This window comes from Cololabis saira, chromosome 9, assembly GCF_033807715.1.
Source record: "Cololabis saira isolate AMF1-May2022 chromosome 9, fColSai1.1, whole genome shotgun sequence".
NCBI classification, from domain to species: domain Eukaryota; kingdom Metazoa; phylum Chordata; class Actinopteri; order Beloniformes; family Belonidae; genus Cololabis; species Cololabis saira.
The window spans coordinates 34,392,320-34,407,950 of record NC_084595.1 but is presented as its reverse complement, the minus strand read 5'-3'; the positions used below and the strand labels follow the sequence as shown (position 1 = coordinate 34,407,950).

The following is a 15,631-nucleotide window of genomic DNA, read 5'->3' as shown; positions in this document are numbered from 1 at the left end:
CTCCCTTTCCTGTCATCCTTTCATTTTTTTCACTCTTATTTCAAAGTTAGCCTCTCTCTACCTTGCTTGTTTTTGCCTCCCTTCGCGTGGAAGCCCCTCTGCTAAAGCTCGCGGGAAAGGGAGGGGGAACGTGAGGGGGAACGTGAGGAGGAGTGAGCACCAGAGTGGGAGAGGGGGGTGAGGGGTGCACCTCGTGGGTCAGATAGGGTCTTGGCTCTGAGTAAGGCCTTTCATCACATATTTGTGGCTGTGTGCACACCTGCATTGCAGAGCCCACATTCACAAGTGCTGTGTGTGCTGCTACCACAGTGCCACCAAAGCTATTACCGCTCCCACGTCTACCACTGCAGCAGCACAGGGAAAGACTGCAGGCCACGTTTAAGTCAGTCATTAACGGCATTTTTATTTTGATGAAGGACAGCAGGAGTATTAAAACTCCTTGTAAAAATTCTTGCATCAGATCTGTGACTTCAAAGAGCCTTATTGTTTATTTGTGCTCTAACTTTTTTTGCTTAAACCTTCAAATACACATTTAATGTTAATTTAATTTACTTTGATCTTGTAAAAAAATTGTAAAGCAAATTCAATTTTGAATAATTGAACATGACGTTTTAAAAGAACTTGTCCTTCAAAAAGAATTGATCTCATTGTGAGTAATTAGATAAAAAGTTAGATAATACTTTAGCCAAAATCTTAAAAGGATCACATTTTTAATCCACAACTTTCATCATTTTTTCCCATCAGTATTATTTGTAGTTTTGCAGGCCTATTTCATAACTTTTATTTTATCTATTTATTTTTTAAGTATGGATTTGTACTGTGCTGATAACTTGACGGTGTCTCATTGTAAGTTTTCTGCAATGTGTAAGTTATTTAAGATCTTAAATTTAGATTGATTAATTATATGAAACAATCAGTACCTTTGCAAGTAACAATACATTTTTTACATGGCTTCTTTCATGTTCAAATTTATGTTTTAGAAATGCATGTTTCCATAATAAAACATCAGCTCATTGACACATTTAAACAATATTAAAGAAATCTTTGTATATATGACAAAATACCCATTAAAAATGTACTCTACTGGTAAGTTCTTTAAAACTTTGAAGGAGGAATGCTACAGGTTGGTTCTTCTCAGTACGGTTTCCGAGAAATCCGAGTATGCATACACAGGAAGAGAATCGTGTTGAGTGAGGTGTGTTCGACTCCACAATGCTAGGTGGTGCTACACGCCCTTTCGCATTCTTCCGGTTAGTTAGGACAATTAGTAGACAAAAGCGGCAGATTTGAAGCAGACGTAGAAGAAGGACAACAACAACATGTGAAGATATGTACGCAGCAGCTCTGTACATTTCGTACATACTAAGCCTGATCGTGTTGCACATAAGATGCATGCAAGGTCTTACTCTTCTTCTTCTGCTACTGTGTTGTTGTGATGCCGTGAATGTTGTTATTCCCTCTTCTGCGGTCTCGTCACTTCCCGAAGGGGGAGTCCCAGGCCATCAATAGCTCGGCTAACCGTGGGTTGTGTAGATATGCCGGAATAGCTCATTATCTGGCTCTAATAGCTCGATTTCAGGAACTCCAGTTCGGCTCGACTACAGCACGACTAAGGTGTATACAAGACTTTTAAAACTTAAAAAAAACAGTCGGACTAAGGCAATAATTCAACTTTCTCTTAGTGCATGTAAACGTACTGACTCAGTACATTTACATGCACTAAGAGATCAAAGATCTGCCATGTAACGGGCAGTAGCAGCTGAGACAGACAACAGGCCACTAAAGGAACTTGGAGCAGGTGTGAGGTAGCATGGATGTTTACATGAAAGGCTCTTCTTTCAGCTCTTTCAGCTTTTCTAGCTGCAGCTTCAGCTCCAGTTGTAGTGGGTGATGGACAGCACTCACAAGGTGGCTTTGTTGCTTTGTTCCTGTTTGCCATGTTAGCTTTGATGGTGATTCGTATAACACGGATAGCATGCTGGTTTCTTAAAAAAAAACAAAAAAAAACTGTTGTTGACTTGGTTTGAATTTAAGTAATCTGCATTGAGGAAACCCCATCAGTTTTTTTAACCTGTGCTGACACTTTCCAGAGTGGAAAGGCACCAAAAAGAGTATTTTCAAAGGTTTTATTTGACTTCAAATCATTTGTATAAAATCAATCTGTGCCTGTATTGGCTCTTTGAGATAATGTAGGGGCAACTCCCGACCACTGCCTACCAATTTGACATTAACCTATGCACGTGAGCACCTTGACTGATAAATTGGACCTAAAATTTGTGTAGTCTGACAGCGTCCTTAAGATCCTGGCGTAGCATTTCAAATGGGTTGAGCTCTTTGAAAAGGCTACTGCAGCTCCTACATTTTTTTCTTTTTCAGGTGTTATTTTGTCCATTTGCCAGGGTTTTTGGGACCATTGTCCTGTTGCATGACTTCATTTCAGCTAAACTTTAGCTGGACAGATGGCCGCATATTTGATTCTAGGATACTTTGGTATCTTGATCCACTCAGTGAATGCAGGTACTGTGGATGTCAAACTAATCACAAATCATTACCAGTCCACCACTGTGCATGCACACAACATCGTATCCTGTCCTATTTGCATTTCCCCCTGCAGGGAGAACAGCTGTTGTGTTAATTCTTTTTTCTTTAAAATACACAAAGGAAAAAATTTGGCCCAATACATGGAAACGTTGTAGTGTAAACAGGTTGTTTAAACAAAGTAGCTCTTTTTTCTTCCAGTTTTCCCAGAATTGCATGGTCTGACTTTGAAATTGACTTGTTGCAGCATCCACCCCTAAGAATATTGGTAAGTGTTGATTGATAAATGCCAAATATTTTGAAAATTGAAACTTTTCCCAGACTGACAGGCAACAATAAGTGCTGATGTCTTTGCTCTTTGGTATTGTATTATTACTCAACTGAATATTCCAGTCAAGGAAACTGGCAAAACGTATGCTTTTGAAGACATGATCACACTTGCTAATGATCCGTTTGATTACTAACACCTGGCTGCTACTTGCTGTTTTAATTCTTGTGGAAGCACTTATGGGTGTGCTGAGCTTTTCACACCTCATTTTGGCTAGGTTGTTATTAAATGAATAATGACACAGTTAAATGTATGATGTGTTTTTGTGCATCTGAGGTTTCAGATATGGTAATGAAGTCGTATTTTCTTTTGCACATTGTCCTCGCCTGTACCGGAAGTACTTCCATATGCTGAACACAGTACCAGTGAAAAAGTATTGAGACAACAATACAGATTACCCCAGCTCCCCTCTGTAACCCGCTTCTATAATTTGCAGCGCAGATCTCGTTGCTAAAACATGCAAAGTCACAGCTGGTCTTTCAGAAACATCCTGGGGAGCACTGTTTAGGGTTGGAGGGGATTGACCCTCATAAAAATGCAATAATAATCTGCCTCCAAAGAAAGGGAGGTATGCCTCCTTTGCCATGCGGAGCAGTGTGTGGCCGCCATTGAAAGTTAAAGACTGCTTCTGTTTCTGCACGCGAAGATGCAGAAACCTTTACATGCAGTAGATTTGAACATATGCAAAAACTAATTTAATTATTTTTTTTATTAGAATGTCTTACACCTATGTCAACATTGGACTTTATCCTGAAGTTTATCACTTAGTGTGTGTTCTCCAACTGTTCCTTGGGTGGTAATATTTAAGGTATTGGTAGTCGTCGTGCATATTTATGCATAAATTATGAGGATCTATCTGGTGATGGAGTAAAGTCCAATCAATGAGATGGGAGGTGCACTTTATTTTGAGCGGCTAGGTTCACATATATTCTTCTGACTGCATCCTCACAGCCCCGTTCAACATTGTTGACTATGCGTTAAAAGCAGGGACAGCAAAACAGTAGTAGGACATTCTTGCTGTTAGTGATGCATGTTTCCCTTGAAAGTACGGGCTGCTTCCGTTTTCCAGCAAAATAGATGTGTATGGGGTGGGTCTTCGGTGTGTGTGTGTGTGTGTGTGTGTGTGTGTGTGTGTGTGTGTGTGTGTGTGTGTGTGTGTGTGTGTGTGTGTGTGTGTGTGTGTGGGGTGCTCCATGGAGAGGAGAAAGGGGACGGGGCTGGCTTTGACAGAGGGGCCGGGCTGATTGCCATCATGATCCAGCCAATCACAGAGTAGAGCTGAATAGAGCAAAGAGAGTGAAAATGAGAGGATAAAGAGGAGGGGGAGTTCGGAACTGAAAAGAGGAAGGGGGTGATGTCAGTTCCTTAGAAACCTTCTTTCTTTCCTTTCGTGCCCACCGGCCCCCCATTCCTATTCTTGGAGAATAGGGAGGACCAGGGGTTAATGTTATGCAACATGCTGAATACCCACACGGAGGGCTGCACTATAGTGACATAGACAGACCTCTCTCCTCTCCTCTCCTCTCCTCTCCTCTCCTCTCCTCTCCTCTCCTCTCCTCTCCTCTCCTCTCCTCTCCTCTCCTCTCCTCTCCTCTCCTCTCCTCTCCAGGTTCAATATTAAGAGCAATTTTATAAAACTCTTTCAGTAGTAATACCAACATAAACAACACACATGCACAGCTGGCAGTTTGGAAGTTATATCTTCAGGCCTCAGGCTATATGCCCCAAGTCATATAACCGAGCTCGGGTCTGCAATTTATAATTTTTTGATAATTATTTTCTCAAATAACAGCTTACAGTATTTAGCCTTTGCTCAGCAGGTAGAGTGGTCATGATTCAAGATATGAAACCCAACATTTAATGGATACTAAACTTTAGAAAAATCTATCACAATTTCCCAGACAAGTTACTTAGTTACATATTATAAAATTTAAGATTTGGACTTTTAAGTGCTAGTGTTAATCAATGGAATTTATTGGAAGAAATACAATCTATCGATCGTTACTTGCATTGCATAAAAATAAGGATCGGTTTTATAACCTTTGAATGAGCCATTTATTTTCAATTTACATCCTCAAAAAAAAAAAAAAAAAAATATATATATATATATATATATGCTTTTATTATAATACTTGGGTTAATAATGGCTGATTTGGAAAATCAGGCACACAGGTGCTCTCAAAATAATGCTGTGTTTGCAAGATGCAATATGTAAAAGACCAGTAGAAGAAGTAGAGTGATCATATAATTAACAAGCTTTGTTTGAGGATCCTTGTCTGAGATATTGGTGCTAGAGAAATATTGATCTGTACTTTGAAAAAATAAATATCTGTAAAGTCTACTTGTGTACATCATTGTGGTATCCTCTAGTAACAACCATAGTACACAGACAGGAATGTAAACAAAAAGCTTGTTGCCTGTGTGACGGTGAGGTTAAACAATTTGTCTTTTTGTTTATTTTATTTTTTTAATTGACTTGGTCACAAAGGTGTTGCTGACTCCGTAGGTGACTAATCAAGAAACAGATTATTGAGGAGAGATGGTGCAGAAATGAAAAAGTGAAAGAAAACTTTGACTTTATATTTCCAATCCTCATAAGCGGTTGATGCGTACGCTCCAGTGCTTGTGACTCTTCACGCCTTTACTCTGTGTCCCAAAAGTGGATGTGAGGAGGTTATCTGTTGACGTGGAGAAATATTCTGAGATGCATGACCCAAAGTTTTGTCATAAAAAACACAAGGGCTGCAACAATTTTTCTTTTTAAGCCAGCAGGGCTAAAAAAAAACGCTCTGTTTAGGTGAGAAATAAAACATTAGCAACTTGGGACACTCGCTAAACGTGCAACATATGATATCCTGTGGTTTTTGTTGTTTTTTTGGATCAAGGAGGAAAAGAGCACATGTGGGACGAAACTGTTATGGGAAGCTATGGGAAGTACTTGAAAGTCAGTTAGCAACATTTTGTTTTGGTCACAGCAGCTGAGCTTGGAATGGGACACCTTCAAGTTATCAACACATGCTGGGGTCAGCCAGTTTTCCTAGGAGGAGGAATATATGTGTCATTGAAGAAACACAGCTGTGTGTATGCGCTCTCATATGCACATGCTTGCACGTACGCAGAAGTGTGCGCTCGCTTGCACGTTTTCCTGGTCCAGCTGGGGTGTTAATTTCACCCCTAGGCTGTGTGAGTGTTGACCCCAAAACTTTGTAACCTCATGAAGTGAGGAATTCTCCAAGCCCGAGGCTGTAATGTGCCGTTTCCTGTAGAGGGAGAGCACATTCCTTTGACTTGTCCCGTCCCTCGCTGTTTGCTGTAAACTTAAGGTCTTTGGGTGGCACTCCACAACTTGGAAATTGTTCTGAGTAGACAGTAAGCTCCTTTGTAAGGATGATCCTCCCATCTTTTTTTTTCTCCCCCAATCAGACCTCCCTTCATCTCATCACTAGCTGAAAACAAATGTGCCCCTTTCTCTACACCTATGTACCCTATCTTCCCCTTGTAAGTGCTCTTAAACCAGGCCTCGGGCTGGTTTTGCCTTTTGAGTGCCGAGTGAATCAGACAAGTCAACTTGTTAGTGCGCCGTCTGTGCGCATCAGGTCTTAATCAGTTACATACATGCTCCTTTGAAGGCAGCACTGGTGTAACATAGCTGTTTCGCCGCTCTAGCAATGGAAAGCATGCCGCTCCAGTCAGCCTAGGCCTGCTATTAATGATGAGTATTATAAACATGGCTTCAGACAGGATCAGATGGGAATGCTGTTTGGGTCCAGAAAAAAAGAAATCAAGTGTGTTTTCTTAATGCCCCAAGACATGGCCCCCTCCCTCCTTGTTCCAATGGCTCTGACTGGGTGGTCCAGCCCTGCAGAACAGGCATGCTTATGTTCAACTTTAATGCCATTACAATGCAGTAAAAACATTCAGTCCATGCCTGCTGTTGCACGAATTGAGATGAATTGTTAAATTGGATTAAGGCATAATAAAATGTAACAGATTTTTCACACAGTCTACCCTCTCACTGGAAATTTTTCACCGTTTTGTATGTGTGCGTGCGTGTGTGTGTGTCTTTCTGTTTCGGTGTGTGTGAGAGACCAACTGAAAGAAGATGACTATAAATTGCTCGAGCTTTCACTGAGCGTTTAGTCTGTGATGATAGAAGGGCTCAAATCCTCTGCTCATAAATCAGACACACTGAGCCGAGGGATGAATGCAGGCACACAAACACTCACTTACCCTACAATCTCTGATTTGAGCACAAAAACTTGCAAAAACACATACATGTATGTAGCGTTAAACCATGTGGGCAAATGTTCTTTTGACTGAAGTGTTAAGAATTTGCCAATCTCTGCATGACTGCAGTTGCCTGCCTTTCCGCGTGCCAGACTTTCCCTGGCTGTACTGGGATGGAGCAGGCCAGCTAAATGGTTTGAAAGGCCACTTTTGTAGCTTGGCCTAGCTCAGAGCGCACGCACAGGGCTTAGTCTCACCACGATGCTGGGAGCGAAGCCTGGAAGAGAGCCGCTCTCTTTCTCTCTCTCTCTCTCTCACTCTCCTCCAAATACACACGGATGCAGTGTCACACACATATGCAATCAATGTGGCTTGGCGCTGGCTGACTTGTTAACAAATTTGGGTAGAAACGCTGAGCTGTTTTTGAAATTTGGATTTGTTGGGGTGATGTTATTCTTCTGGATTCAAAGGAGTTGGGATGCTTGCCATTGCGGTGTTACAAGCTCACTGTAAGCAAAGGGCTTTTATCTGAGATACAAGTCAGATAAAGTCTTGGCCCGACTGAGGTGTCTTTGGGTTTGCTTTGCAGGAAGAACAGAGGATCACTTCTTGAGTCACACGTGTTTAACCACACAATCATGATTGTGGGTGTGTGAATGCTGCCACTAGTTCAGCCAGTGTTTTATTGGTCAATCTGCAACGTATGCTTTTTATGACATGAGACAACTGTTTTCTTGCATCATGGGCAGCAATGAAAGTACATTGTTGTGCTATTTATGACATTGTACATCAATATGTCATCTTGTGTTCAATTGAATTAATAAATTCACACTTTTTTTTTCCTGTGCAGTTGGTGGGCGTGTAAACCAGGAACTAAAGTACACGCGGCAGAAGATAGGTGAGGAGTCAATGTTTAATCCCCAGCTGATGATCCAGACGCCGCGGGAGGAGGGAGCCAACGTTCTGACGGTGGAAGCGCTCCTGCAGCACCTGGAATCAGCTATCCGAGCCAGCAGAGTTCATGTTTACCTTTATGACAGGTTAGTAACTGTTCCGTTTGCCTTTGTCCCTCTCTGGACCATTGTCGGTTTGTGCAGAAACATCAGATTTGTCAGTTCTCAGTAATACAAGATCTTAGAAATACAAGTTACAGATATGTTTAACAAACATACAAAGTTTATAGTGTTAGTTTAAAGTTGACATTTTGCAAAAGTTGCATTGTACTATTTAATTACCGTAGCCATATCTCATGTCCCATCCATGAAACGTTTCTTTATTCCCAATTGACTTTGCAAAGACTTTTGTTACCATCTGTGGCATTCTTTTAGGCTTCTTCACAATGTTTTGCAGCGGGGGATAGTAACCAAACACACTTTTTTTTCCAGACAATGGAAATTGGAACACTTATGCTACAAATCAGGAGAATTAGTCACAGAAAATCACTTCATGGATCAGGTAAATGCTGCATTAATTTTCTAAACTTATTATTATTCTTTATTTTCTGGATTATATAGAAATAATTTTGCAAGTACATTCTATGTAACTCTTTTGTCAATTAGTGTAAAACCTGCTTTGTTCTTATCCAATTAGATCATAGAAAAGCTACATCCCTGCCTCGTCATCACACCTTTGGACTGTTTCTGGGAAGGAGCGAAACTCCACTCTGGAATGGTCTATCTCCCGTAAGTACAGGTCACTGCAATAAATGCACAAGCAGTATATCATTTTATTAACTAGTTTCTTTCAAGCACACGGGACACTGATCAAATGTTTACAGGACTCATAATTAGGCCACCTAATGGCCTTTTACTTTTGTCAGGCTGTCAATGCTCAAGTTGTTTGCAAGCCAGTGTCAAAAGTGGGGGATCTGAATCCCTGCAATCTTGTTTTTTTAGCCCGTTAGTTGAGGCAACTCTCCACACTTGCAGTCCATCCAAAGAGGAACCACACTATGTATGTGTGTGTGTTCTGAACTCGTCTCCTCTGAAGGCTTTATTGTAGTGGTTGCTGGCATGCGTATCACTGGCGATAGTTTCTCTCCAGCCCTGGGCCTCACACCATTGTCTGGTCGTTCTGTTGCTAATGGCCTGCTGCTACAGTAATACTCACAAGACCTTTACCTCTGTATGGGTTTGTGCATGCACGTAATGTGTGTCTTTTCTGGCGGTGCACGCATGCATTAGGTGGGCGCGTGAAAGCATAATGGCATGACTTGCCGTCATCGGAACATGCATCCGTGTGTGTGCGTCTTGCCTGATGGTTTAAGGTGGTAAAGAAGGATTTTTACTATGTTCTGGTTGGGAGGCTGGAGATAATAACCCAAGCCTGGTTAAGCACATACAATGTAGTCTGAATGACAGAGAGAAAGAGAGATCCAGAGAAAGAGAGTGGAATGTGTGAGGAATAGGGAGCGTAGAGAGACGAGGTCTGGGTTGGAGCAGGAATTCAGCCATTGCATGATGGAAAATGGTCATCTAGCAAGAACAAAAAAATTGCTGGTATCAGAAGTTTAACAGTTGCAGATAAATCCAACAAAACATGTGAGAAACATACCCAGAAATGGCAATCTGATGTTTAGATTGTGTCCTATCACCGTTTGTTTCCCTTCTCTTTTGGTTATCTTCTAGACATGTATGAGAATAACATTTTCATTTAACATGAAATGCCGCAGAATAAAAGCAAAACAAGCAAACACTAGCAATTTGTTGCAAATAAAATCAATAAAACCGTAGCTTATTAGCCCAATTTTTCAAAGTGGTTATGGCTGGTGGTTTGATTGTCATCAGTAAAAAAAATGACCTTGAGCCAAATTTAGACTGCACCAGTGGTGCTGGATCCATGTGGCGTCCACACTACATGACTCACTTGTACTGGTGAAGAGTTTTGAAGTAGTAAGTTTGCACTACATGGGCTTTATGAAGCAGCTACTGCTGTCATGTAAGCATTGCAAAACCAGAGTTCTCTGTCATTATTAATGCTACATCATGATACATGTAGCTGCTCATGAATCAAGCTGGTTTACTCAACTAGTTGTTGACAAGAACTATCAGGTTCCCTCTGCATCTTCTCCTATTCTAAGCTATTATATTGCACCCTGGAAACATCAAAGATGTATGGCTGTTGTCACCAAGGTTCAACCATTTTCTGCTCAATGAGTCCCAGCAGAGAATACTGACATCACAATGCTCTCTGGAAAGTTTGCCAGCTGTTTGTTGTATTCCTCTCCCAGGTTTCTGCTCTGCTGCTTTGCCTCACTCCATCTCTTGCAGCCTCATCAGTTCTAGCTCCTTGTGACTCCTCATTCATCACTTTCTCCCATGTTGACTCCTTCAAACTGTCTAGAATGGTAGATCTTTGATTGCAGCTTCTTAAAATGCACATTCCAAGTGTTAACAAACAACCATTGCTGAGTGTAGATTGAAGAATAATTTGGTTCCAATCTGGACCCATTTCTCAGCAACCTCCAAAATGTGAAAAAGCCAAGTTTGGAATCAACCAAACGTTTGAATAAAATGTTCAAAATAGAAACCTTATCCAACATAACATGGACAATTCCTGGTTAAATCTTGAATTTTACTTTGCAGAGGTAAGGATCCTTTGCAGTGGACCAACTTTGACCCTAAGGAGTTCCTTGAGGACTTACAAAGGGCGAATATCCCTGTGGAAAGCTTTAGGGAAATGTTGAAAAAGGCAGACGTCGGGCATGGCTACATGGATAGACCCTGTCTGAACCCTGCTGACCCCGACTGCCCCCTCTCTGCACCCAATAAGAATTCAACCAAGGTAAACACATAATCCAACTCAGGGGCTTTTGGCATGGACCATCTTTACACACACAACATTCATGCATTTTGATAAAACATGGTCTGAGGTTGGAGCGTACCTGCTGACAGTTATTTTCCCGCCTGCTGCTTGTGTCGCACCAGCGGTTCGATGTGGCGCGGGCCCTGAGCGGCGGCTGCCACGGCGTGTCCAGGAACTACATGCACTGGCAGGAGGAACTGATTGTAGGAGGGACCACCAAGAACGGCAGTGGACCCCTGCTCAGGTATCATGCACACCTCCATAAACATCGCAGTGATCACGGCAGGGTTTATTCTGGAGATGTAGTGCTCTGAAGCATGTGCGCTGCGTGCTGTAAATCTTGCAGTTATTAGCAGATTCCAGTGAAATCTTAAGCACTCCAGCTGTTCCTGCTCAGCTCCGGCTGCTCCGCACATACACACACATAGGGCGCACGCACACATGAACACACTCATGCGCATAAAGGAATCTATCGCTCATCTACTTTGCTCACAAACACAGCAATTTTGAGTATTTGAGGTATTATAAGCATGTGTAGGGCAGAAGGTAAAAATTAGAAAGCATAGACTTTACATGAACATGAAAATGACTTCAGCAATAAGAAAGTTTCTTTTGTCACATCTAATTTAGTCCTAAACTGCAGTGTATTATGTTATGGCACATATACATACACACAAAAGCACATATCTACACACACACTGGTCACAGAGTACAGTGGGTTGCGTTGTTTGTGTTTTGTGGTTGTGTTTTCCTGGCAAGGTTGGGTCATTAAAGTGTCTGTGCGTGCCTGCCTGCCTGCCTGTCTGCCTGTTTGTGTGTTTGTGTGTTTGTATTTGTGTGTTAGCTGCTGTCTCCATTGGGCTGCTGCTGCTGGCACCCGGTTTCTACATCTTGTTTGCTCACTGCCACCATTACAGTGATGATCACCGCATTACAGAGGTCGCATTCATACGACGGGATGATGTCTACTCCTTTGCTTCGTAACATTTTGATGATGTGAAATACACGAACTGACTCGACTGTTCATAAGTTGCTGTCCAGTCAAGACTCATTTGTTTATAACTAATCGGTTACATTAGTTTATTGCCTTGCTAATGTGCTCATTAAGAACGTGCATTGCTCAGTACACTTGATATAATGGCCTTCGTGATTGGGTGCCTTGCAGACGGGCCCTGAGGGGAATCGTGCAGCAGGAGAAAAGGGGACGGGAGCCTGTTTTTTAGGACAAATAGATATATAAGCACACTTTTCTTTGGTCGTGATTAGTGTTGAAATTAAACGGGGGATACACATTTTGGGTGTACTGCACTTTATAATGGTGATTGGTTTAGATTTTGGCTTTTAAGGTCATGCTTATCCTGGTCATTAATGTCAGGCGGCTTTGGTCATGATTTAAGTGATTTATGGAACCTTTTGTTTAGCTCTAAAAATTGGTTTATCTTTAAAGTTTTAGTTATGTGAAGAAAAAACGATGTGGTTACAGGTTATTTAGTGAATAATCCACCCACTACACAAAGTGAAAACAGTTACTATCTGTTTCGAGGAGTCAGGGAGTACAGAGCAAAATAGCTGGTTTAACAAACCCCCAGCAGGATTCTTACAAGACCACTTCATGTTACACTTGAGCTTTATTTCGACCAAAGAGATTCACTGAAACTCCTGAAAGAACAATGTGCCTTCACAAGCTTTTTGTCTGGTTGTGTTTGTACCCAAAATAGGAATGCTGAAGTGACAGAACAGCCAGCCAGTGGGTGGTGGATAGGTGAAAAATCATGTTGCAATTCCACTGCTGGATATTGGCTCAATAAATTACTTCACTTAAAAAAAAAACATTTTTATTAGAGGTAAAAGTGAAGCAAGAACAGAAAAGGCTCTTATATAAGTAGTTCAGCCGTAGCTCCTGCAATAAAAAAAGGGAAACATCCTCCAATAGCTATAAGAGCTATGAAAAGAACCCTTTACTCTGAAAGCACCTATTAAAGCATTTGTAGCTCAACTACAACAAGCTGTTAAAAAACAACTTGCATGCTTAAATTGATGGAAACCTGTTTCCAAAAAGAGCTGCTTAATGCTTAATTAAAATGCAGACTTGAATTACAGAACTCTGAGATTTTAGACACACAGCAGTTTCATCAGTTTTTCCTCACTTTTTGTGACTTGGAAGTTGCTAGGGCATTGGAGGCAGCTTCCTATGAAAAAGCTCACGTGTGTTTCAGGGATCATGTTTAATTCTCTTTCTTGCTTCTTTTGGTTCGATGAGTGTTGGGTGTGGTACATTGACAAATACAAATTGTGGATCTTAAGTGGGCAATCCAGAAAGGTAGCTCATCATCTCAAGGATCACTCTAAAGTAAATCTGACTGTCCCTTCACCATGTTCTTCCTCGCTCTCCTTCTTGACATCCTCTCTCTTTCCCTCCTCTCCAGCGCCCAGGCCTTACAGACCATGTTTCAGCTGATGACTCCCAAGCAAATGTTTGAGCACTTTCGGGGGTATGAAGAGGTTTCCCACATCAACTGGAACGAAGAAAAGGCTGCTGCTATCCTGGAAGCCTGGCAGAGGAGATACTCAGAGGTGAGGGCCAAAGCGCTCAGAAATGAGAGAGAGATTCCGAAGGGAAGAAAAAAGAAATCAACCATAATCCTCTACAACCACAAAGTAAATCACGGGCCGGATACAGGTGAACACGGAAAGGCCTCGTCTAAAGCCCGGGCCCCTGATAGATAGTGGGACCACTGTTGGTATGTGGTTGAGGGATAAAGTTTTTTCTCTGGTTACTCGGTGGAGAGGAGCGATCGACCAACGCGTCAAGCATGTCTGGAATACATTAGGAGAGTGCTTGATATCTCTCATTTTCTTCTCTCACACTCTCAGCTCAGTCTGTCTTTAACTCACACACAAAAAACACACGCACACTTTCAAAAGCTCACACAATTGCTTTCCCAGCTGTGGCCCCATTGGTGGCTCATGTGTGACATCATCTGGTCTTTGTTTTGGGGGCCCTGATCTCCGTTGCACACGGTGTGTGTGACCCTGTGTGTCCGTGCACTATTCATCTTTAAGTCACTCAACACCGGCAGAAAAATTAAGCAAGAATCGTGAAAGTAGAAAAAAAAAGGCAACTTTAGTTGGGTGCTGTGTGTTTGGTGTGTATGTCGGCTACACAGGTATGTATGGCACGTCCACATGTGTTTGACACATGTGTGAGTTTACACACGTGTGTATGTGTTCAAGTATGAACTAATGCGTACTTCCTAATGTGTGTCGGCCAGCACAGATCCCCACTGAGTGGTAACAGCAAATCAGTGTTTAAATCATTTTGTCTTCCCTGAGATAGTGAGAGTGAGAGGGAGGAGGTCCCATGATGTGGAGTCATCTACAACATGTATGGAGATCATTATTCCAGGGTGTTTTTTTTTGTTTCGCTTTAAGCCAGGAGATGCATGTTATTCCTCAATCAGGTTAGAGGTGCATTTGGCCAAAAACAAGGCGCATCTTGCCGTGAATCAATTAAGCGCACTTCTCTCCCTGTAATGTTCACACTTCTCATGCAAATGAGGAATAGCAATAGATTTTCCTGTGTATGCAAGGGAAGATTGTCACATCTGAATTTCTGCATCCTTGAATTAATTTGTCCACTCCTCACATCTTAATGATGTGAAAGAGAAGAGAGACAGAAAAATAGCTATTTAACAAAAAGAGGCTTTTTCTTGATAACACTTAATTTATTTCACAAGTGGCATAAAACTGCTATTAAGTGCATTAAACACATGTCCTTATTCCTAGCAGCTCTAGCTAGGTTTGTTTTCCCCTTGTCTTTGAAATACATTTTAGATGCTGAGAAATCCTTAAAGATGTTGCACTTGGACTGAAATCCAAGTCCTGGTCGGAGGATGGACGAGAGTAGTGATGATGAGCCACAAAAATAATCAAATAATTCACCCTGTATGTTCAGTTGTAGGCCTATGTGGGAAATTGGTGCGGGAGGACAGGAATATGTCATTTGCCTTACTCAGTAGAGACTGCAACGATATTTAGATCAACAACAAAAAAAGAACGATAATTTGTTGTCATATTTTTCCACAGTGCCTCATTAAATACAAATAAATTGCCTAAAGATGTTAGCCCACGGTTGTTAGACTATACTTTCCAAAGCTTTTGTGCTCCAAACATTTAATGTATTGGCCAATACTACTCAAACTAAGATTCCTGCATTGAGATCTTGTCCCTGATATGGAGCACAGATACCTATTGTGTTGCCTCCACCTGCGATCAGATGCAGAGTTAATAAAGCACGGCGCTTATGCTACTGTATATGCAGAAGTGGCTAACAATCCCAGTAAATCTGGACATCCCTGCGGTATTGCCTCATTGCCTGATCCGTCATGCTTCATTGTTTATTCTATATCATCCTCCAGCATTTTTATTCTTCTTCTTCTTCTTCTTCTGTGTATGACTCTAACTTTTTATGTCTGCAACCCTGTCTTTAGGCAGTGCTACAGAGCGTGGCGGCAAATTCGTCTCAGAAGGTTTTGTCATTCACCACCACCACTCTGGAAGACATTCTCAAGTCTTTTTCTGACGTCAGCGTCATCCGTGTAGCCAGTGGATATCTGCTGATGGTAAGAGCACGGCTGTAAAATAAAAACAATTGGAGATTAACCTATTTTAAACTTTGATTTGCTTGAAACAGAGATGACTAATGAGTCTGGTTAAAAAAGAAAGAAGGAAACA

At 41.6% G+C, this 15,631-nt stretch overlaps 1 protein-coding gene across 1 annotated transcript in view; it reads left to right on the top strand.

The window, feature by feature from the left end:
• Positions 1 to 15,631, top strand: part of ptch1 (patched 1) — a 57,639-nt gene that overhangs the window by 11,005 nt on the left and 31,003 nt on the right. Inside the window, exons 3-9 of the mRNA XM_061729352.1 lie at positions 7,944 to 8,133; positions 8,479 to 8,548; positions 8,684 to 8,775; positions 10,678 to 10,876; positions 11,020 to 11,141; positions 13,324 to 13,471; positions 15,388 to 15,519. Of these exons, the coding sequence (XP_061585336.1) occupies positions 7,944 to 8,133; positions 8,479 to 8,548; positions 8,684 to 8,775; positions 10,678 to 10,876; positions 11,020 to 11,141; positions 13,324 to 13,471; positions 15,388 to 15,519 (953 nt within the window). The remainder of the gene's footprint in view (positions 1 to 7,943; positions 8,134 to 8,478; positions 8,549 to 8,683; positions 8,776 to 10,677; positions 10,877 to 11,019; positions 11,142 to 13,323; positions 13,472 to 15,387; positions 15,520 to 15,631) is intronic.